The following is a 24,378-nucleotide window of genomic DNA, read 5'->3' as shown; positions in this document are numbered from 1 at the left end:
ACACAATGAACCACAAACCTGTGCTTGCGTGGGTTTCCTTCGGGCACTTCGGTTTCCTCCCACGTTTCAATAACATGCATGTCAGGTTAATTTGCCTGTTCTAATTGTCCCTAGGTGTGAGTGAGCGAGTGAGTTGTATGTCTCTGTGTGCCCTGCAACTGGCTGGCAACCAGTTCAGGGTGTTACCTGCCTACTGCCCGAAGATAGCTGGGATGGGCTCCAGCACTCCGGCAATCCTACTGAGGACAAGTGGTGCAGATAATGGATGGATAACGTTGATGTCAGTGACAAAAAAGACAACTTTAATTGTAATTCTACTTCTAAGTCGGGCATGCTTGAGAACCTTTAAAAATGTTATAAATATTGCTCAACATCTAGGGTGTGTGTGACTGTATTTTTTTGTTTTTTCTCCCTGCAGAGGCAAGACACTCAGCACAAGCTAGCGGATGTTGCAAAACCCTATGCTCTCTCCTTCCAAGAACGAAGATGCACTTTTTATTATTGCTCAATTCAAGAGCTGAAAAGGTCAAGTTGATGTTATTGGTGCGTAGTGTACATGCTAGCTTCATTGGTAAATGAAAAGAGAAAGATTTCTTACTATTATGTTTAACTTTACAGTTAAGTGAGTTTACTATAAGGTTCGATATGATATAATATTCTAGTTTTGCGTGGCAGTTTTCTGGGAATAATTTAGTGCAAAAAAAAGACATTGGGTGAGGAGGTTGACAAAAGCTTAGTGTCAATTGTGCTGCACAAGCTAGCTACAAGTTAGCAACTAGGTTCGGCTAAATAGTGCTGCAGCAAAACAAGCAAGACTGTAAATATCACCTCTTTGGCCTCAAACAAGTAAATTACCCTTTGTGATATGACGGAAAAGCTATGCTACTTGCTAAGCTAACGTAAGTCCGAAACGCCTTATACAAATTGTAGCATGGGAGGGAAGTTTAATTGTGGTACATTAACTAATAAATTAAGTCGACATGCTGTTATTTTTTGAATGAAAGCATCATGAGATAGGTAGCCCTCCATTATGAAAAAAAATCAATGCAACGAAAAATAAAATACGGGATGGCTTTACATGCTACAAGCTTGCTAATACTATCACAAATTCTATTGTGTAGGGATGAAGTGTGCACTGAATCAGAATCCTTGGTGTCACTATCGCCTTCTGCCATGAGGCAAGAAAATTACATGCTTCACTCTGCATCTGCAAACACTCATCACAGAAATATGTTACAAATTGCTCTTTTTGAATAAAAGCATCGATTGGTAAATGTCAATTATGAGAAAAAGTACATGCAACGAGAAAAAAAATGACTGGATGCATTGACTTGCTGTTAGCTCATTAATAAAATAAATAACATTGCTTTGGGCTGAAGTGTGCAACAAATCAAAATCCTTGGTCTCACTATCGCCCTCTGGCATGAGGCTAGAAAATTGCATGCCTCACTCTGTATCTGTAGACGCCCAGCACAGGAATACGTTACATACTAATTTATATTGATAGAATTCATAATATAGAATTTGAAAGATTTAAAAGCAAAATCCAAAAATTGTGAAGTAAAAAGAGAAAGAACGTTTATACTGAATAAATATAACTATTTAATATATTCTTGATTTCGTATTTCCATGATTACAGGTAATGCATGCTTGATTGTGTAAGGATATGTTAAAAACAAATGAAAATAAGCACCAAAAGGAATCAAGTACGCGTAAGAAGCAGTAAAAAGCAAATTAAAGAGCAAGGCCTGATTTCCATTCTATACAGTTCCACCTTGATTCTGCACAATTAGTTGTGTATTTAGACAAAAATGAGGGAAGCAAAAAAAAAATAGCACATGCATTCTATATTTGTGAGTGCACGTGTGAAAGTGCTCCTAAGAGCATTTATAAAACTTCCGTGTGAGCGGCACTTAAACCAGAGAGCTGAATTTCGGGTTGGGCGAGTTTGTAGAGTCGAACCGGAGGAGCAGAGTGTTTGCTGTTACTGGTTCAGGAAAGTCCGCTTTTTGGCATTTGGGACTAGGTAAGGTAAAGGACGTTAAGGAACCTGCCGACACACACACCAAGATTGGAAAACTTTGAAAAAAATCAACTGTAACAGTGGTCAGCATCCACGGGCCGTGGACTGGTACCATTCCCTGGGTTGTTTGGTACTAGGCCACAAAGACAGGAAAAAAAAGCCCTTGTTTTTGCGTTATTTTACCCTAAAAAAATCTTGTACATCATACACGAGACTTTATACAGTAGCGTATTAATATACTTGAGCAATGATTGCTCATCCAACAAATAATGTTGATTAGTTTTGCTCATAATTGGATGCAACAGGAATCAAACCTGGATCAGTGTCTGAGGAGGCCGAAACCTAACCACAAGGCCACCAGGATTGTTGACTACACAAGAAAAAGCATTGTTTTTTTATCTCATTGTCACGTTATTTTTATTGTGTGCCACATTATAGTAGAGCATTATGGGAAATATTTCAGAAAAAACATTGTGCATTGTGGTAACATGAGTAAAAATCCTATGATGAAATAAAATGGAATGCCTTTGCCTATGTCATCTAGATAAAAGTGGTCTAGTGAATGCACAGTGGATTTAGAATTTGTATTATTATGGATTTTATTACTAATATTATCGGGCCAGGGTACAAGACATTAAACCAGTCTGTGGTACACAAAAGGTTGCGTAACCACTGATACGTTGCAGGTTTTTTTAATACGGCCTGTGAAGATTATATATATTCATTTTAAACGTAAAAATATGTGTGAAGCTGATAAGATATATTCAATCATATTCGATGTTTTTTTTTTTAAAATTGGTATTTTTTAGTATTACTTTCGTCATATCATTTTATACACTTTTTATTCTAAAAGAAAACAAAAAATAACAAACGGTAAAAATTTGTTGGATAGTATCAAAATATACAAGTAATGATTGTATAAAAATATAAATTTTGTTTTTTAAATTAAGAAAAACAATAAAAAAAAAAATTAATTTTACTCAAACTATAATCACCTGCAACCCCCAGGAAGCTATATAGTTGGGAAACTGAGTAAAATGAAGTGAATAGCCTTCAACCAATTTTTTTTTTTGCATTGCACAATTTCATGTGTTGTTGGCTTTTAGTCTCCAGTTTCCCCGCTGACGAAAACGTGCCCCGGAGGGGTGAAAGTGCACAGGAAGCCGCCAATAAAGAGAAAAAAGACATCAACAAAAGGCCAGCGCGAGACGGTTGGAGCGCAGGGTGTTCCTGAACAAAACTTCGCTTAGAGCTGCAACCCGACTGAGAATTCCACCGGCTTGCTGCGACTCGTCTGCCGGGTCATCTGCGGGGTCAACAATCGGCACATGAGAATTAGCTCTATGACATCCGTGAACTGTGGAGCAAATACACACATAGCTGGGGACAGGGGACGCATATTGCGAAGACAGTAATATGTATTCATTCGTTCCCACTGCCCGCTTCCCACCAAAAACAGTGTCATTAGCAGTCATCTGTTGTTGGTAAAGGGACACTGTATAATATTTGACCACTAGAAGAAGTGAAATAGAAAGAGCTCCAATACACAGGGAGGTATACAAAACTACACAGACCTAAACAACAGGTGTTGACACTGTATATTAGTATTTGGAATAAGGAGTATTGATAGCCCTGTACAACTATCTTCACGTAAGCCTTTTAAAACTCAAAACAAAATGGGGATTTATAAATAAAAGTAACTTAGTTAATATTTAACTTAAACATTTTCCATTTCCAAAACATATTTAACAGCTCCAAGGAGCCACTAGGGGGGTGATTTATCACTGCATGCGGTCCTGGATACACAGGTAGCTGACCTCCGTTCTGCCTATACACGCCTGCTGTTTGGGGGTAAGAAGGGAATTTATGCTTGTACAAGAAGAATAAAGACTCCAAGTGACCAAAACGCAACATTTCCCTATGGATTTTCCTACCCCCTAGCTTTTTTGATGATGCTAGGAATCTGGAGCAGCAAGATGACTGTCAATGTGAGCCTCATTATTGCAAATACATTCTAAATTATATATATTATATATATATGATTGTTTAATTTTTTCCCTTATTATTTAAAATCATGATTTTTTTTGTTAAATAAATTACGTATTTGTACCACTGAAGGAGGCACTGAATTACACACACGCTCCTCTAAATAGATTCCACTCCAAAATAGTAAAATAAATGAAATAAACACCTTTTGAGTAAAAAAAGCAGATATTTGCTTATTCTAAGCAATATTTTATTAAAAAAAAAAAAAATTAGGATGAAGCGGTTTGAAATGTAGGAAAATCAAAAATAAAGCAGGATTAGTGATCAAGATGAATAACTTATGTTACCCACTAAATGATTAGGAAAAACTATACTGTTACCATCACTTGAGGCGCCGCGACAGTTCAAGCTTAAAAATTCCATGAATCTTGTGCTAGGAATTAATTTCTAAACATTTGATGGACGGCGTTTATAATAGGAAAGTGTATCCACTTGCTGGATGGACGCTAGCAGCACTTTTGCAGATTCGCTATTCAAGGGCGAATCTCAAGGACAAACAGACAGACCATTTCCTTCAAACAAGGTATAAAAATTTAATCTTGCCAGGAATGAACATGCTTTCCAAATGAACCAAAACCAAGAGATGCATTGCCTTCACAAAGTGACGTGTGAATATAAAGTACAGCAGTGCAACATATCAAACTTTTTTTTGCCTTTTTTGAACTCATCATTTTCTTAAACAAAATAGAAGCTCCTTGACGCCTGCTGGCGAAATCAAAAAGAGTAAAGCTCAGAACAATGTTTGTCGTGCCCTTACAACCGGAGCAATAAATTTATTATTTCATTACAAAAAAACAAAACAAGAAAAATAACTCACTTGCCTCATATGTGCAACTTATGGAATGAAGTCCTCTGAGCTCCAGTCACACTTTGGGGTCCCTTAAATCTTAAAAACATTCAATACACCATCTTCTGGATTTTCCTAACTTATGTGCAAAACAGGAGGAACAGTCTTCCACAACAGGCTTGAGGCAACAACTTAAAAATAAAAAAACACTTCCAAAATGGTACATAAAACACCAACGCTGCAAAAAAAGTGACAAAAGGTTCCTTTCTGGAAATTCAAGACCTTTTGAGCATGGCCAACTTTCGCAGGAGATGCTGCTGCTGGACTTTTAAGCGTTTGCACTCCCGCAACTGACGTTTCTCCCTGTCATGGAGCTCCTTCAGGTATTCCGTGGCCCGGTTTAAGATGGCCACCTTTGGGGTTTTGCTGGCCTCCAGGCCCGGGATCTGATCTCGGAGTGCCAGGAACCTGGATCTCAGGTCGTTCCTCCTCTTTCTCTCCATGTAGTTGTGGGTCTTTCTGCGGTCTAAGTCCTCTGGGTCAGAGTTCAAGGAGCTCCCTGAAGGGGACGCCGGGTAGCCGGGCGCCAGGCAGGCACGTTTGCTTCGGGTCGCGGACCTGTCTTCGGGCTCTTCGTCCTCGTCCGTATCGGGGGATGGGGCTGCGTAGTTGTGCTGCTGCCGGTGGACTGATGCGTGGAAGCGTTTTGGGCAGGGATCCGCACGCACCGTTAACGCCACAGGCTTGCGGCCACTCGATGGGTTGTTTTTGCTCTCCACTGTGACAACGTCGATTTCCTCCTCATCGTCATCATCAGCATCATCTGCAAGTCAAACAACATTTTAGTGTGAAATTAAGGCACAAAAACGGATTGGGATTTTAAGAAAGGCGAGAAAGGTTTTGGACAAAATACTAAATTAGTGAAATGGTGTGCCAACTTCCCCAGATCAAACTAGGCATTGAAAAGTGACAACCCTTGTTGAACACATGCGGCCATGCCGCTTTTTATTGACAACTGTAAACACAATACCAACATAAAACTCAAGTGTTTTAAGTTCATGTCCTTCAGAGGCAGATTCATCAGATGCACCAGAGTTTCTCCGTTGTGCTTTTTTGCGTTTATCTTTTAAGACTCTAACATTAGTCTCTGCCACCATGAAAAAAAGTGTGATAAGAAGATCAAATCGAATGTACATTACTCGCGAAAAAAATACAATAACCATCCCTGCACGAGTTACTGTGGTTTTAATTCAAACGTAACACCTCAAATGCCCTATTCATTCAATCATACCCCACTCCTCACCTCAAATATCATCTCCTCAGATCTCTAAAATCCACCCAGCTCAGCCAATTTGGCTTAAATATACATTAGATCATAAATTGTTATCAACATTTATGCAGAAGTGAGAAAAAAACAAAATTCTTATTTTGCTGACAAAAATTTAGAAGCCCTAACAATCACAACCTGTGCAAATAAATGCAGAGCCCATGCGGCTGATCTTAAGCTCACCCATCCCTTGCCAATAGTGATAAGAGACCAAGAGTTTCTTATACTACGTACAAAAAGATGGGTTTACAACTATAATCTAGGGGGGTTAATAAATGAGTTTAAAAAGTAAACTAGTTTATTCTTTTTTATATTGGAAGCCTAGAAAGGATATCGCATAGAATGCAATTGCGTTATTTTGATCATTATTGTTCATGGTTTTGCCTAATATGAACAACAATCATTGTCACTTTCAGCCAATCATGATGCTGTTCTTTGACTACTGCATCCTTTAGGGCAGATGTGTTTTTGTAACCCAGGAGATTTATAAAAAATAGGTTCGGGGGAAGGCCTTAACAGGAAATTCTTGGAGGTTTGGGCTCCTGTGGTCTCCTTGCTAGTTCAAAATCCATTGATATCTTCTCTCCTCAGAGAGTCTACTAAGCTCTAAACTTAATGCAGTAGGACGATTTGGGAATACAGCACTTCACGTGATTTGCATACAGTCAACATCATCCCCCCTAGACAAATGTCATAAATTACATCAGTAATATCTCAACTTAATAAGCTCATCTTTGTTGCATTTATAGACAAAGCTAAGGAAATGCTCAATAATCAAAATCTAAATGAGGTGGCAACGGGAAGTGCATTCCACAACCAAGCAAGCACATCAACACTTCCCCCACGCAGCCTCGGGGCATTCATTGAATGGAGAAAAGTCAGAGCCTTTGACAGTGTGTTTTAAATGGGATTGCAGAAAAAAGGAAGAAAAAAAGATCACACTGTAAAACAACTTTCCCATTGCAGAATATAGCAACGCAAACTATGGAAATACACTTGCTCATTCAGGGTTTTTTCCCCAATGTCGGTGACAAAATTATTTATAATAAACCAATAATATTTATACGGAGCTGAAAACACTTAAATTGTTGAAAAAATATTGACACTATAAAATGCCTGCAGCTAAAAATTATTGAAAACCTATTTTTCTTATCCGCATAGTAATTATTTAAAATATAGGAAAAATTTGCTTTGTCAAATCATGTAACTCATATTACAGATTTTATTCTCAATTTGCCATAAAATATTTGAATATTCGACCAAACCTCAACCAGACTCGAGTTCCTGCGTCCCCAAAGTAGATTGAGCTTGAGACTCCCCATTTAGAAGGACGCAATGTAATATTTTACCGTTAGATGTCACTATTTGGACTCACCTCTTTCATCCATTGCATGTCCCTTAAAACCAGGCCATCGCTACAAGTGATGCAGTCTCCAAGCACTATGTTGTTGCCTATTTTTCTGTCAAACCTTTATCTTCTTTACCTCTTTATGGTCTTTATGACATGTTTACCCCGATACTGTTGCATACAATGTTTCACCACATTGACATGACGATAAACACAATTTATGTTTTTATTCAAATCGTTATAACACAAATATTAGTTGCTATTTTATTCTTCATTAACATACATTTTTTTCTATTATACAGCTAAATGGAAATGCTACGGAGCACTATCATAGTGCCAGAGAATTACATGGTAAATATTTTTTTAATTCTTCCGACAGTCTGATCGTTTTCCTCTTAAAAAGGAGCTGTACGGACTCGGTCTGCATCTCCTGGTTTGAAGTGACTACATTATTACATACATGATTGCTTGGCATTTTCCCACTTTCACCATTTCCATGCTACGCATACAAACAAAAACCTGCAGGACTTCACTCAGTCAAGCCCCCATTCCTTGAACCTAATGTGTTACACCCCAAACAGCTCTACTGAAATTGAGATAAAAGGATATAGGTGAAGTGTCTTTGAACTCTGTTGGGCGTAGTTAACACATACTTAAAAGAGAATAATTTTGAGGACATCAAAGGAGGCATCCCTACTAAGTTAAAATCTGATAAACCGTTGGTTACATTTGTAATGATTATTTAAAGGGATTTTATCGATTGATGCCATTTTTGTGTTTTAGTGAGCAGGTCTTATCTACACTTGCATATAAAAACAAACAAACAAAGTTGATGATGCACTCTCCAGCACTTGCCAAGTCCCCATTCCTAGAACCTAATGTGTTCCACCCCAAACAGCTCTGCTAAAAGTAAATCTCTTTGAACCAAGTTGGGCAACACATACTTCAAAGAGAAGGTATCTAACTTTCAACTCTTTAAGGACATCATAAAGAAAGTCTTTCTTACATCTTCACTCACGAGTGCCAAGTCTAATCTCTAATTATTTTGTGTTCTATTCGACCCTTACCGGAAGAATCGCTCGGAGAGTCGGAACCAGACGAAGCAGTCCTCCTGCAGCCTGCTGCCGGGTACGCGAGGACAGCGGCGGGGTCAACACAGTCCACAGCCGAGACGGGGTGGTGGGCGGCCGGAGAGACGCATTGCGCTTTAACCGGGGGTGGCACAGAGGGTTCAGGCGGGGTCGCCTGGCGGCCGTGAATCACCTTCTCCAGCTGTTTGCTGGCTGAAAAACTGCTCCACATGCAGTCCCGGATAATGATGGAGCTCAAGTTCCGCAGAAGCCCCTCACTCTCGCACTCCTCGTCCGGAACCAGAACCCGGGACAACCAGACCGTTTCATCGTCCCGGGTGGGCGTCATGGGAGGTGTGGGCAAAAGCTCGAACTTTTTCCAAATGTCCTCACTCGGTGCGGTCGAATTGTAGAAATCCTCTTCAGTATCCAAGTCATCGAAAAAATATTGCTGGTAACAGTCAAACTCCATTTTAAAGCTGGAGGAGGGGAGGGGGGCAAAAATCCTTTACGGCGCTTTAATCCCTTTGTACCTTTAACGGAACATACAAGTTAGCCTCCACGTGGTATTTACTTTGAAGTGCTTACATAACGCTTTACGAAATACATTAAATTCGGATTTGAAACAACACCATTGAAACTCGAAGGAACCGGACCTCGATCAAACTTCTGCAAAAAGCAGCCACGAAAACACTTACCGGTTTGAAAAACTGCGCTCACACGAGTCCACGGATCCCAACCCGAATGTGTGCAAATTAGAATGCACGCCGTTGTTTTCGGTCTCTCTTTGTTGGAGTTTGTCGCCGAAATGTTGGCTCAAAGTATCCGGTTGCGGTTCCGCCCCGCAGTGCGATTTTCGCGCCAGTCCGAATCTTGTTATAATCGCCACAGACGATCAGGGCGGGGCCACGCAAGCGTCTACTGCAGAACGGCTCCCGCATCCGGGTAAGCCTTCTCATTTGCATAAAAAGGCAGGGGGCGGAGACAACTGTTCCTTCTGACTCCACCCCTGAAGAAACTCGATGAAAGGCTCTTTGATAAAGTGCCCACAAATAAAAAATATTCTATATTTTTTTTAAATTAAGTCCATTTGGAAATCTGTTTTGTGTATTTTTATTACCTCATACCTGTCAACCTCCACAGCTCCATGTCCTTACAAACTGTCGTATTTTCCCTTACAAAATACAAAATAACCTTACACCATATTTTTTTTCAAATATATATCATACATATTGTTAATTAACATTTTGTTGTGAGATACTGAGTTGCTTGACATGAATGAGGTTTATTATAAAAAAAGTTAAAAAATGAAGTAGCTTGGACGTTCACTGTAGAAGGAAAAAATACATGAAAATGTAATTAAGTAGAATAATACATTTTCTTATTCAAATTATTAATTCATTTTCTGCATTAAATTATTGCTGGTAATATACTGATTAAAGGGATAAACACAAACCCGTCTTTTTTATTTTCTCCTTTTATACTTCCTTTTTTTCTTAACTTAATGATTCGTATTTTAACGCATCAAAGCAAGTGAGCCGTTCGAGAGCCGGCTCTCTTTAATGAGTTGAGCCGAAAAAGACGGTTCTCTAAAAAGAGACTGACTTCCTTTCACTTCATAACTACCACATGAAATCCGAGGCGGCAGATGCATGCGCACAGTAGCATCAAACCGCTCGCTTCGTTTGCAATGAAAATAAAAATGATACAGAGATAGAGGCTACCGCGGCTAACTCGTTTGACTTGATTGATTTGCCGTTTCGTCATAGTCGGTGTATACTGGATGGTACCCATAATTGACCAATTTGCGTTATTCCGTACTGATTTTCTTGTATGTCGTACACGTCTTAAAATGCATAATAAACGTACTTTGTACGGCAAAAACGTACAGGTTGACTGGTATGTGTCAAGCAACAAGATTAGACATGGCACACCAGGGTAGACACGCTATAAAGACTTTGAAGGTGGTGTCTTTCACTTCAAAATATTCTACTTGCTGATGCCATTTTCTTTTTCGGTTTTACCACTGGACCAAAGTAATCAATAAAATTATACTGTTCTTGAAACTTTTATAATACACCCCGTCCCTTTAAAGTTTGCATGGTAGTTATCTAATTTCTAAAGAACCGGCCTAAAATATTTTCACTGTGTTTATCTGTAACTAGAAGCTAACTCAATTATTCAAAGATTATGACATTTTCAAGCAAAAAGTATAGGTATCAGATCGGAATCGATCGATACTATCCTGTATTTACGTTGATCAGATCAACATCAAAGTTTCCTCTATTGCCACTTGGAAAACATTATATCTTATTTAACTTTAATATTTTGGCTTTTGCTGGATTGGTCCCAACAAAAGAAAAAATAAAATGTATTTATGTACAATTCCTTGTAAATTGCATAGTAAAGTTCAAAGATGGTCAACACGACGGTTCAAGGCTCTTTATATCAAAGCAAAAACATAAAAGATGGACTTAATTTACTTAAAGGGCGCTCGAACTCGGGTCTGGGTGAGGTGGGGTCAAATCAGGTTTACCACTTAAAAAAGGTACCGGTAATTAATAACATTCCACTGTTCTTGAAACTCTTAAAAGACAACCCATTTTAGTTTGTAACCACTAAGGGGTGCTAAATAATACACATCGTCCCTTTAAAGTTTAGATTGTGATTATTTAATAAATGCAATTGTACCTAAATTCTTTGTACTGTGTTGCCTTATCGAAAAAAATCCCCTAAGTTATATTTTATTTAACTTTAAATGTTAAGGCTTTCGCTAGAGTGGTCCCAACAATAAAATTAATGTTTTTATTTACAATTCCATGTGAATCGCATAAGAAAGTCCAGATATTGTCAACACGACGGTTAAAGGCTCTTTGTATTAAAGCAAAAACATAAAAGATGAACTCAATTCACCTAAAGGGTCGCTGGAACTCAGGTTTGTGTGCGGTGGGGTCAAATCAGGTTTACCACTAAAAAGGGATCCGTGATTAATAACATTCCACTGTTCTTGAAACTCACTGTCCCTTTAAAGTTTGCATTGTAGTTATTCAAGAGAAAATAGTGCCTAAAATCATTCTGCTATGTTCATCGTAATTGTAAGCCAACTCAAGGGCTGAGGGTTCAATTCTTCAAAGATCATACATGACATTTACAATCAAAAAGTCTCAATATCAGACTTCCACTGTTCTGGAAACTCTTAAAAGACAACCCATTTAAGTATTTTAACATTAAGGGGCGCTAAAAAATACACAATGTCCCTTTAAGTCAAGTCAAGTCAAGTCATGTTTATTTGTATATCATAAAGAGTCTCAAATGGCTGCACAGATCAAAGACTATTGTAAACTACAGACCATTGTGACACCATCCCCTCATCTAAAACCAACATGAGGGCAAATAATACACATATTATCAACATAAACTATAGGTTATTCATAAGCTATAGAACAGAAGTGTGTTTTAAGCTTAGATTTAAACATTTCCACTGAGGTTGCAGATCGAATCTCAGGGGGAAGAGCGTTCCACAGCACCGGAGCCCGGATGGAGAACGCTCTCGAACCTGCGGATCTCTTCCTTGGCTCTTGGGATCACTAGTAGACCAGCGTTTTCAGAGCAAAGGCTCTGGACCAGAACATAGGGGGAAATTAAATCTGAAAGATATGAGGGAGCAAGTCCATACATGATTTTGTATAATACCAACAGAACCTTAAAATCACATCTTAAGCAAACAGAAAGCCAATGCAGGTTAGGTAAAATCGGGGTAATGTGATTAAACTTTCTTGTCTTAGTTAAAAGCCTCGCTGCAGCATTTTGTACCAGCTGAAGGCTCTTGATTTTGGACTTCGGGAGACCGGGGAGTAGTGCATTACAGTAATCAAGACGGGAAGTAACAAACGTGGAATTATAATCACCGCACCGGACTGAGACAACATAGGACAAATTATAGTAATGTTGCGAAGATCGAAGAAAGCTGTTCTAGTAATATTCTTCACGTGTGTTTGAAAGGACAGATCGGGGTCAAATATGACACCTAAATTTTTGACTGAGTCACTCTGTCACTTGAAAAGTTGCATTGTAGTTTTTTTAATAAAAAATATATAAAGTGCCTAAAATTTCTCACTATATTACTCGTAATAGGCTAACCCAACAAGTGAAGGGTTCCAGATCATAATTGATTGCTACTACCCTGTACTTGGATTGGATCGATAATGTTCCCTCTATCGCCACTTAATCATCCAAAAATATTTAATTTAACTTTAAATGTTCTGGTTTTTGCTGGATTGGTCCCAACAATAGAAAAAAGTGTTTTTATTCGCAATTCAATGTTAGCTTCATAATACAGTATGATGACCATCGTCTCCATGGTTAAAGGCTCTTTGTATCAAAGAATAAACACAAAGGTGGCGTTAAATGTTGTTAGCTGAAAGTGAATTGGCGTAAAGTGCATAAAAGAGTACAAAGACGGTCAAAACAAGGATTAAAGTCTCTTTATTTAAAGCGAAACCGTAAAAGGTAGCGCTAAATTAAGACAAATGGTGAATGATCTGCATCTATATAGCGCTTTTCAAGTCACCGAAGACCTCCCAAAGCGCTTTTCAGTCTTTTTTACACTTATCCATTTACACACACACCAATAGCGGCGACAGCCATGCTAGATGCCTACCTGCTTATCAGGGCTACTGGAAGTGAATTTGCGTACAACCAATGAAATCCTTCAAAACTGCCAAATATTTTCAAAAAACATGACAAAATGAAACCCAAATTTAACAATTGTTGTCATTATTTTACTTAAAGGTACACTGTGTAATAATTGAACGCTATATGTATCTGTATTGTCTCATGCAGGTATGTGCCTTGCATGGCCGGGTCCGCTATCGGTGTGTGAGTGAATGGGTAAAGTGTGAAATGTATTGTAAAGCACTTTGGGCGGTCTTCAGTGACTTTGGAAGCGCTCCATAAATGCTGTCCATTTACTATTTAAAGCAGAAGTGGGCAATCCAAAATGTTAAAAGAGCCACATTGGACCAAAAATAAAAATACAATTTTTAGCCGCAAACAAATAAAAAGCTTTAAATAACCCTTTTGTGGAGGCAACACATACTGTATTTATCTAATGTATAGATCTATACTAATAAGAAAACATCAGGAACATTTGTGTCATGTTTGCCCTCCTACAGAAACCATAAAGGTTTCCATTGTTAAACGCTTTTGAGAAAGCACCAAGGAACTGCAAGGGATTCTACAAAGTCTAACTAGACTGCTTTTTCACGATACTTTGTGAGTCAAATGAGAATACTACAAAGGCGAGCTATGAGGTCGCGACAGCCATCGCCAAGCACTGCGAACCTTTCACTGAGGGGGAAATTATTAAAGACTGTTCGAAGAATGCCAGGCTGAATAGTTTACCAAACCTTGCCCGCTTTCTGAAAACTTTGGACACCCCTGCTTTAGGGGGATTTGGTTGTCAGTATCGGTTTGAGTATCAGAACATGATTAATCCTAATCTTCTAAACATGTATGCATGGCTTTTCGTCTCACTACGCCCCTTAAATGTGACCCCGACTGACGATGTTGTCCTACACAAACTACCGGTCCCCTTAAAGAGAGGCGCGGCTCCGATTCGACTCAGTTTTCTTTTTGATTTGCGCAAATGACCTGCTGCTGTTCAGATACTTAGGCAAATGGGGGAACTCGTTTAACCTTATTGTATTGGTAAATAGAGTAAAGGTCTCACCATTTGTATGATAATGACAACGCAAATCATTCAAGGCAGTGAGTGGCTATTTCATTTCCATACTAATACTTCTCAGCGGGTTGGGTACACTGGAGCCTGTTTGAATACGATACCGACAGTAGAGATGGAGCTGTGAACCATTGGTTTGGGGGTAGGGTACGGTCTTTAATATCTGAAGCAAATACAGACCAATATTTCATTTGCTTCCACGGACGCTTTTCACGCCTTAATCGCTTCAGGGTCAAAGTTCAATAACGTCTGGTGGCCAGACAACACTTCAACACAGCAATATTGATCAGCGTGGCACATTATAGCGTGCCGGACTAAAGTACCAGATTTGCGAGGCTCTTGAAAAGTGGAATTGTCTTTATTGTCATCGGTGTTGCTGAAAAACAGTCATTAGAGTTAGTGGTTACTTTTTAAAAACTAATCCCCTCAGGTTATTGACCCCAAAAAAGTAGCGCCTCACTCTGAAAGTAACTATCTAGTTACAGATGACCATATATGGTATGCTCACATAGAAGCCGACCTTTTTAAACTTCTGTAAGATCGCCATATTGTTAAGTGTTGGGGGTAATGGATCCAAGGAGGGGGAAGCATGAGTGCTCAAAAAGAGGGTGTTTAACAATAGGAGGTACTAAGTGACAAACGACTGTTCAGAAAACAACAAAATGTCCAAACAAAACCAAACTTGACAAAGTCCAAATCAGAAACAAAGACAGAAACCAGAAATGGAAAATGCAAAGAACATAGTAACAAACTAACAAGTGAGTACGATGCCACTAACTAGAGGTGTCATCGAGGGTGAAAAATCCAGCCCGACCCGACCCGCAAGTATAAAAGCCCGAACCTGACCGATTAATTTAATTTGAGGGACCAGGCCTGAAGTAAACCCGAAGCTGCATTTCAGCGGCGCGTGTACTTTGGCACCAAAGTGCCTTAAAAAACGGAAGTACACGCGACGCTGAAATGCAGCTCTGAGGCGCAGCTTTGTGTTTACTTCAGGTTCGGTCCCTCAAATCAAGTGTGCACTTTGGTGGCGAAGTACACGCTGCCCCGAAGTGCAGCGCCAAAGTACACACTTCGGCTGAAGTATACGTGGCGCTAAGGCGCAGCGCCGAAGTGTGTTACTAAGATTAAAGTAAAATCACTCAAGAATAATACCACTGAAACATTTGTTAGCCTGGAGAGGGATGGGCGTCACCAGGCTGTACTTGCCCAAGACACACCACAGGAAATGGCGCCCCTAGTGGTTAAGGCAGAGGTGTCCAAACCTTAAACCAAATCAAGTGCAACACTTCCAACAACAGACGGATGTAATACAGCAAATCAAATAAAAGAGAAACAAACACACCCTCATCTAATTGCCAGCAATTACCTATCGGTTTCAGTGCCAGGCTTTTGTGATGTAAAAATTAGAAACGTAATACCTTTGAAAACTCTTTATAAAAGATAATACTGTGAATTTTTAAACAACTAAAGTAAGGAAACAGACCCCCAAAGCGACAGTGCGTATTTTTTGATAATAGTATCATTTCATGAAAGTAAAAACAAGTGATCAAACACATTTGAATTGAATTGTCTTTATTGTCATTGATATCAACGTTGGGAAATATGGTATGCAACGGGACTCCAAGGTAAAAAACATGTAATATAAAAGACTTTGAAGAGAAAGGAGATCAAGACTATCACAGTTTTATGCAATAGCATGTATTTTTTCACAGTTTGATTTGGCAACAACAAAAAGAGAATTAAATCCCAAATTGTCCCAAGAAATGTTTTAACAAGTAAGAAAACAAACTATAAAGACCTAAAGAGACCAAAGTCAATTCAAGTCGAATCATGTTTATTTGTGTAGCTCTTAATCACAAGGAGTCTCAAAGGACTACACAGACCACAGATTATTGCAAACTACAGATTATTATGAAATCATTCCCTGATCTAAAACCCACATGAGGGCAAGGAAAAACTCAAAAACCTCAACATGAGCAAAATGAAGAACAGCACCAATTTTTCTTCTTCTTTCCCTGAAGTTCTTTTCTGTGGGTACCTGGAGCAGCAATATGGCCGGCGGAGCAGTGATTAGCTTGTATGCGGCACAGTTATGAGGTGATGAGATCGAACTTTCCTGTGTGGAGTTGCCATGTTCTCCCTGTGCTTGCGTGAGTTTCCTCCGGGCACTCCGGTTTCCTCCCACATTCAAAAACATGCATTTCAGGTTAATTGGCCGGTTCAAATTGTCCCTGGGTGTGAATGAGCGAGTGAGTTGTCTGTCTTTGTTCAGGGTGTCTCCTGCCCACTGCCCGAAGACAGCTGGGATGGGTTCCAGCACCATATAGGTATTTTTTTTTTTTTTTTTTTTTTTTTCCCCTCACAAATGGAAAGTGACACTCCTGAACAGTGTTGAATGATCCTAAATCACTTAAAGTAAAACAAGTGCATATTCAACCAGCCAGACACTCTGGGTGTTAACCACCCCCAAAGCTCCGAACCTGAAATCCAATTTTTTTACAAATTACAGTTATTGAATGCAATGAAGATTTTTCACAGAGGAGGCTGAAGTTCGATGACAGGTCGCGCGTGCTGGGGAGTTTTGATAAGGGGACAAGGGCTGATGCCGGAGGAGCCTGTGACCCGGGAAAGCAGACATTGTTTGGAGAAGTGTTCAGATAAACTTTGTTGGTGTGAGTTTTTTACACGTGGCGGCGCCTTTCGGCGAGGAGGTGGTGAAGCTGGCACCTGACCCGCCCCATGGGAGGGGCGTTCGTGACGCACCGGTCAGACGAGGTGGCGACTGGGTGGGGGTCATGTGGGGAGTTCCTGGCCTGCCCATGGGGGAGGGGCCGACGCCCCGACTTGTGAAAAGAAGACGGAAGATGGGAGATCAGATCGGAGAATGAGAGGGAGGCTCGACGAAGATTAATTAGAGTGATTCGACAATAATTTGGCTAATTTCGATGGAATTAATTTAGTTAAATACTTTAAGGAAATAAATCTGCCCCTGTGTGGAAATGCCTGTCTCTTGTCAATATTTTCCCTAAATAAAGAAACGAGCATGCATTGTTAGGAGAATGAAGTTTGTGTTTGGTTAATGGAGTCAGATAACTAATTCGAACAATTTGATAAATGGTGTACATTTGTAATATAGTTTTTTCCCTAACAAGATTAAGAGCAATACAAATAAACATGAATTGACTTGACTTCACCCACACTTGGGTCCTGACCCACCAGTTGAGAAACCCCGCACGACAGCAACCACACCAGCTCCAGGATTTTAGCTTAACTTCCTCTTTTAGTTTATAGAGGTAGCACTCACACAGTAAAATAAATAGATGAATAAATCTGGTGAGTGTAGAGTGTTATCGATGCATCTCTGGGTTAAGTTTTCTCCTTATTTTATTTTTTAAGGAAACGAAAAAATGGTCACCCCGGTTGAACGGGAGCCCCAAAATGATCAATCTTTCCGTTTTTATCTTTCCTTCAGCAGAGGCTTTGGAGGGCTGACAATTGTTAACACAAACAATAGCCTCCTCCCTCCTTCACCCCCATTTTAACATCAAGTGGACCCCATTGTCTTTTATTGTTATAGTAACATATGTGTGGGGATGCTTAAGAAAGGAAAAGGGGGGTGGGCCGAACCTTGTTGGAGGACCGATGTTAGTCGCATGACCCTGCGAGTATTCCGAAGTCGGCAGTGAGGGAATTTAGATTCTTGGATGTCACCTCCTCCTTTTCCCCACGACCTCCGTGACACGCACTTTAACCTTCGACCCTTACATCCCGTCCCCGAGCAGGTTTCAAATGGGTCCAGTCAAGCAGGGAACATCCAGAAAACCTGAATTATTCATTCACACACGTTTTATTGCTCCCCCGAGAGGTACAAAACGCCCCCGCTCGGGCGCACCCCGAAAGGAATAGAGTGAAACAGGCCGGGTGACATCTTTACCTGACAAAAATGACATATGGGTTGTTTATTTATTTATTTGCCTTTCTAAAGCAGTTTTTTTTTATTACATGTGTAAGTTAGCACTTTTTAGCAGGGATGTTGGTCAATTTTATCAGTATAACAATCAAAGCTGGTTCCTGTCTTTTTTTTAAATCCAAGCCGTAACTTTTTACTTGCTTACAGTATCCTCATGCCAGTGGTGAAATCATAGGCCCAAGCCTAGTCGGTCTAAAACAGGGGTGTCAAACTCATTTTAACTCGGGGGCCACACGATAGAACAAACATTCTGTCGGTGGCCGGACTAGTAGATTAAAGAGAAAGAAAAAGAGAGATACAGAAATAAGAAGAGAAAGGAGGGAAAAGGAGAGAGGGCGGGACAAAGAAAGAAAAAGAGAGAGAGGGAGAGAGCGTGAGAAACAAAAGATAAAAAGTCATGAAAGAGGGGGAAAAGAAAGGGAAGGAAGAAAGAAATTCAAAGAGAAATAGAAAGACAGAAGGAGAGAAAAGAGAAAAGAAAGCGCGAAGCGTGTGAAGAGAGATAGAGAAAAGAGAGAAAAGGAAAAAAGGAAGTTAGAGCAAAAGAGGTTAAAAGACACAGAGAGTGAAAGAGACAGAAACAGAGTGGGAGGAATGGGGTGGAAAAGAAAGAGGGAGAGAGAGAGAGAGAGAGAAATAAATACAAGTACAGTGTCTTGGTTCGAGGCACCTGGCTTTGGCAACATCAAGTTGACATATTTCAACCTGCAGCTTGTTTTTCTCTTGCGCTTCTCTGAGTGTTGTCTCGCCGGCCGGATTCAATCCCTTAGCGGGCCTGATCTGGCCCGCGGGCTGCATGTTTGACACCCGTGGTCTATAATGTCAAACGTTACGTTCGGCCCGGCCCAAGCTTCTCTCTCACTGACATGATTTTTTTTTTTTTTTGTTAATAATCCACCCAACATCATTCTTTGTTTCTTTTTCTTTGTTCAGGATCCGTGCAATGGATTCCATCCCCAGTTCTCGCTCAGTGGCGAGCACGCTCCTCCCGAGTCGCAAATAAAATAGGAAAATTCGAGTTTGCTTCTGGCTTGGTCCCTGAAATCAAGTTAATTGGTCGGGCTTTAATACCCATAGGCCCAGGTCGGGTCTGGCTGCATTTTTTTTAGGCTCCATCTTACCTCTACTTCATGCGTTGGTTGATTTAAATTGAATTGAATTGTTTTTATTTTCATTGATATCAACAGTGTGAAACATTGTATGCAATGAGATTTTATATATATATATATATATATATATATATATATATATATATATATATATATATATATATATATATATATATATATATATATATATATATATATATATATATATATATATATATATATATATATATGAAATACAATGGCTTGCAAAACTATTTGGCGCCCTTGAACTTTGTGACCTTTTGCCACATTTCAGACTTCAAACATCAATATATGAAACTGTAATTTCTTGTGAAGAATCAACAATTAGTGGGACACAATCATGAAGTGGAACACACTTTATTGGATATTTTAAACTTTTTTAACAAATAAAAAACGAAAACGTGGGTGTGCAAAATGATTCATTCCCTTTACTTTCAGTGCAGCAAACTCTGTCAAGTTTCTGTATAAAGGCACCTGCACAGTGATAGTCTCAGAGGTCTGTTTAAAGCGCAGAGGGCATCATGAAGAATGAGGAACACACCAGGCAGGTCCGAGATACTGTTGAGGAGAAGTTTAAAGCTGGATTTGGATACAAAACGATTTCCCATGCTTTAGACATCCCAAGGAGCACTGTGCAAGCAATAATATTGAAATGGAAGGAGTATCAGACCACTGCAAATATACCAAGATCGGGCCGTCCCCCTAAACTTTCAGCTCATACAAGGAGAAAACTGATCAGAGATGCAGCCAAGAGGCCCATAATCACCCTGGATGAACTGCAGGGGTCTACAGCTGAGGTGGGAGAACATGTCCATAGGCAAACGATCAGTCGTATATTACACAAATCTAGCCTTTATGGAAGATTGTCAAGAAGGAAACCATTTCTTAAAAGTATCAATGAAAAGTGTTGTTTAAAGTTTGCCACAAGCCACTTGGGAGACACACCAAACATGTGGAAGAAGGTGCTCTGGTCATATGAGACCAAAATCAAACTTTTTGACAACAATGTAAGACGTTATGTTTGGCGTAAAAGCAGCACAGCTCATCACCCTCAACACACCATCCCCACAGTCAAACATGGTGGTGGCAGCATCATGGTTTGGGCCTGCTTTTCTTTAGCAGGGGCAGGGAAGATAAAATTGATGGGAAGATGGATGGAGCCAAATACAGGACGATTCTGGAAGAAAACCTGCTGGAGTCCGCAAAAGACCTGAGACTGGGACGGAGATTTGTCTTCCAACAAGACAATGATCCAAAACATAAAGCAAAACCTACAATGTAATGGGTCACCAACAAACATATCAAGGTGTTAGAATGGCCAAGTCAAAGTCCAGACCTCAATCCAATTGAGAATCCGTGGAAAGACCTGAAGACTGCTGTTCACAAACGCTTTCTATCCAACCTCACAGAGCTCGAGCTGTTTTGCAGGGAGGAATGGGCAAAAATATCAGTTTCTCGATGTGCAAAACTGATAGAGATATACCGCAAGCGACTTGCAGCTGTAATCACAGCAAAAGGTGGCGTTACAAAGTATTCACTCAATGGGGCTAAATCATTTTGCACACCCACTTTTTCGTTTTTTATTTGTTAAAAAAGTTTAAAATATCCAATAAAGTGTGTTCCTCTTCATGATTGTGTCCCAGTTATTGTTGATTCTTCACAAGAAATTACATTTTTATATATTTTCTGAAATGTGGCATAAGGTCACAAAGTTCAAGGGGCTAAATAGTTTCGCAAGCCACTGTATGTGGAAATATATTTTTACACAAGACTATTATAGGGCGTGCACCTTATAATCCGGTGGGTTCATAGTGTTGAAATTACGGTAATTATCACTTTAAAGCAGGTTTCTTTGTCAAGCTTATCAGCAAAAAAGCCAAACTCGGCTCCTGTATTTAAAACCAGTCACATCTTATGTTTTCAGTATCCTCTTGCGTTGGCTACATATATTAATTCTTTATTGTAGTGTGCTACCATCTAGTGGTCAACGTGTAGAATTACAAGATGGGGTAGGAGTTTACAGTTATTTGTAGTGTTACTGCAGTTTTCTCATCTCATCTCATTAGCTACACCGCTTATCCTCAGTAGGGTCGCGGGGGTGCTAGAGCCCATCCCAGCAATCATCGGGCAGTGGGCAGGGGACACCCTGAACTGGTTGCCAGCCAATCGCAGGGCACACAGGGACAGACAACTCACTCGCTCATTCACACCTAGGGACAATTTAGACCGGCCAATCCACCTGAAATGCATGTTTTTGGAATGTGGGAGGAAACCGGAGTGCCCGGAGGAAACCCACGCAAGCACGGGGAGAACATACAAACTCCGCACAGGAAGTCTGGAGCTGGATTTGAACCCACGCAGAAGATTCCCAGGACATGAACTGTGCCGCACATGCGCTAACCACTGCGCCGCCGTGCTGCCCCTACTGCAGTTTTATTTTGTACTATTTTTCTAGTATTTCTGAATTATTTTAATGTAGTATTTCCATAGCAGAATTGTTTTAGTATTTCTGTCGTACTTTTGTTGTATTTCAGAAGTCGTTTTTTTGTTGTATACCTGTAGTTTTTTGACATATTTTTGTATTATTGCAGTAGTTTTATGATTATAGTATTTTTGTGGTATTACTGTAGAATTATTTTTTTTGTTTTTTTGGTACTATCTCTTGTGTTTTGTAGAATTTTCATCTAAGGATGTATTTTGTATATGTATAGTATTTCTGTAGTATTTCTTACGTACAGTGTTACTGTAGTTTTATTTTTGTAGTATTTTTGTGATGGGAAAAAAATTGTAGTATTGCTATAGATGTAATTTGCAGTATTTCTGTTGGGAATCTCTTGTTTTAGTATTTTGTTGTAATAATTCTCTCGTAGTTTTTTTGTATTATAGTATAATGCACTGGTATTTTTTAGTATTTCAGTGGAAGAATAATTGATGTATTTTCACAGCAGTATTTAAGTAGTATTTTTTAAACACTTCTGTAGTATTTCCATAGTATTATTTTTGTCATATTTCTTTAGTATTTTTGTAATATACTGTAGTTGTCTTTTTGTAATATTTTTGGAGTAAATAATTCTGTAGTAGTATTTTGTAATAGAGTATTACTGTAGTAGTATTTTTGCAGTAATTCTATACTATTTTTTTATTTTCAGAATGAAAGCAAAATAATATATGAAGTCCCTGTTTATAAGCACTGTATTTGATATTTAGTTTTATTTAGTACCGGTAGTTATTTTGTAGTTTTTTGTATTGTTTTTTTATTTTTGTAGTATTTTTGAGTGAACACACAAGTGACAATGTTGGCACCAAAAAAGTTACCCACTCTTGGGGGCCCCCTAGTGGTTGTGGGGCCCTAAGCAGCTGCTTAAGTCGCTTATGCCTTTGGCCGGCTCTTGCAACAGTAGATTAAAAAAATCACTTTCGTTTTTTAAGAATTCGACTGGCAAAATAAGATACTGTCACCCTGTCATAGAGCAGGCAAACATATGGACCGGGGGCCAGCCCCAGCCCGTTGGATGATTTAATCCGGCCCGCCAGAAATTTCCGAGGTAGAGTCAAAAAAGAAGTGCGTCTCTGGGTCATTTTTATTAAAGGTTGTAAATTTTAAAATAAAAGTAAACCAAATGCTCACTCCGGTCATTAGAGGGCAGTAAAGTACATACTCTCAGCTTTAGTAGGCCCAGCCTAATAGTTTGATCTGATGTAGTCTAATCTTATTGCCCGTGCACTGCTAAAACTTTACTTTTGTTTGAAATGAGCCTCAACGATTTTAAGTATTTGAGGCAGGGAGACAAGTTTAAAGTGGTCTAATTGTTCTTTCTCTTTGGGTTTAACGGTGGTTGGCATTGTTGGGAATTAAATATCAAAATGTACCGTTTACCAAATTGTTGGAATTAGTTATCTGACTCCATTAACCAAACACAACCTACATTCACTCAACAATTTATGCGCGCTCGTTTGTTGTTGGAAAAGATGAAAAAGAAAGCCGACATTTTCACACGGGGGCAGATTTAATTTCCTTAGCAATTTAACTAAGTGTACTCCATCGAAAATGGCCGAATTAGTGTCGTTGGAGTCTCTGGGAAGCCTTCTTCTCAAGTCCTCTAGCTTTCTTCTCTCGGCACACGTCCCTCTGCAAGATGGCGTCTCGGCTCCTCCCATGGGCGTGCCACGGAAGCCCAACGTGAGTTTCACAATCTCAGAGAAGAGCGTCCCGATGTCTGTGGTTCCTCAAAACAACGGAGAGCGTTTCTCAAAACAATGCCTGCTCTTCCGTCATCAGGGCCTTTCCGCGTCTGGATGTGCTGATTATCTTATCAGTCTTACGCCCCGTTCCCGTCATTCCTGTAAACAATATTTCCTACCAGGGTGCCCTGAACTTTCACTGCTCATTGAATAAAGACACACTCAATCGTATAAAATCCTTTATAGTCCAATGTATAAAATCCTTCAGCATCCTTATCTTTCATTTATTACCTTCCACTATCACCCCATTGGTATATTTGTTGATATGGGAATTAGGCTTTATTCTTATAAATGTTATTAAATCATTTGATGTTACACAGTGAAAAGAATGCACTGAAAATGAGAATTAATCTGGAAAGTAGGTCTGGCGATTTGGGTGAAATTTGTCTTAAAATCTATGGTATGGTTTTCATAATATGATGCTACTGTATTATGGCTCTTCGGATCAAAAAGCTCCCCGACCCCTGCTGTAGAGGAAAAACAACCACAAGAACTCAAAAATGCGAAAAGAAGTGGCCCGTACGGGGATCGAACCCGCGACCTTGGCGTTATTAGCACCACGCTCTAACCAACTGAGCTAACCGGCCGATGTCGATTAGGTGTCAACAGGGTTATAGAATCTTCTGACAGACCAAGGCGGTTATACACTACTGTAATCTGCCCTGCCATTTGATTGTGCAACTTCGAAGCCT

The 24,378-nt window shown here is 39.6% G+C and overlaps 1 protein-coding gene and 1 non-coding gene across 2 annotated transcripts; both read right to left on the bottom strand.

Annotated features, from left to right (window-relative positions):
• Positions 1–4,577: 4,577 nt before the first annotated feature.
• LOC148351582 (protein L-Myc-1b-like) lies at positions 4,578–9,501 on the bottom strand. Its single transcript, XM_088354644.1, has 3 exons — positions 9,300–9,501; positions 8,599–9,134; positions 4,578–5,679 (listed from the first exon to the last, which is right to left on the bottom strand). Exons 2-3 carry the CDS (start codon positions 9,071–9,073, stop codon positions 5,132–5,134), a joined length of 1,023 nt encoding a protein of 340 aa, XP_088210770.1. The 5' UTR covers positions 9,074–9,134; positions 9,300–9,501; the 3' UTR covers positions 4,578–5,131.
• Positions 9,502–24,199: 14,698 nt separating this feature from the next.
• trnai-aau (transfer RNA isoleucine (anticodon AAU)) lies at positions 24,200–24,273 on the bottom strand. Its single transcript has one exon. It is a non-coding gene; the product is annotated as a tRNA-Ile (tRNA).
• Between the last annotated feature and the right edge of the window lie 105 nt (positions 24,274–24,378).

The sequence above is a fragment of the Urocampus carinirostris genome, chromosome 15, assembly GCF_059441175.1.
Source record: "Urocampus carinirostris isolate Australia breed hairy pipefish chromosome 15, RoL_Ucar_1.0, whole genome shotgun sequence".
NCBI lineage: Eukaryota > Metazoa > Chordata > Actinopteri > Syngnathiformes > Syngnathidae > Urocampus > Urocampus carinirostris.
The sequence above is the reverse complement of the archived record's forward strand: the minus strand, read 5'-3'. Positions and strand labels throughout refer to the sequence as shown.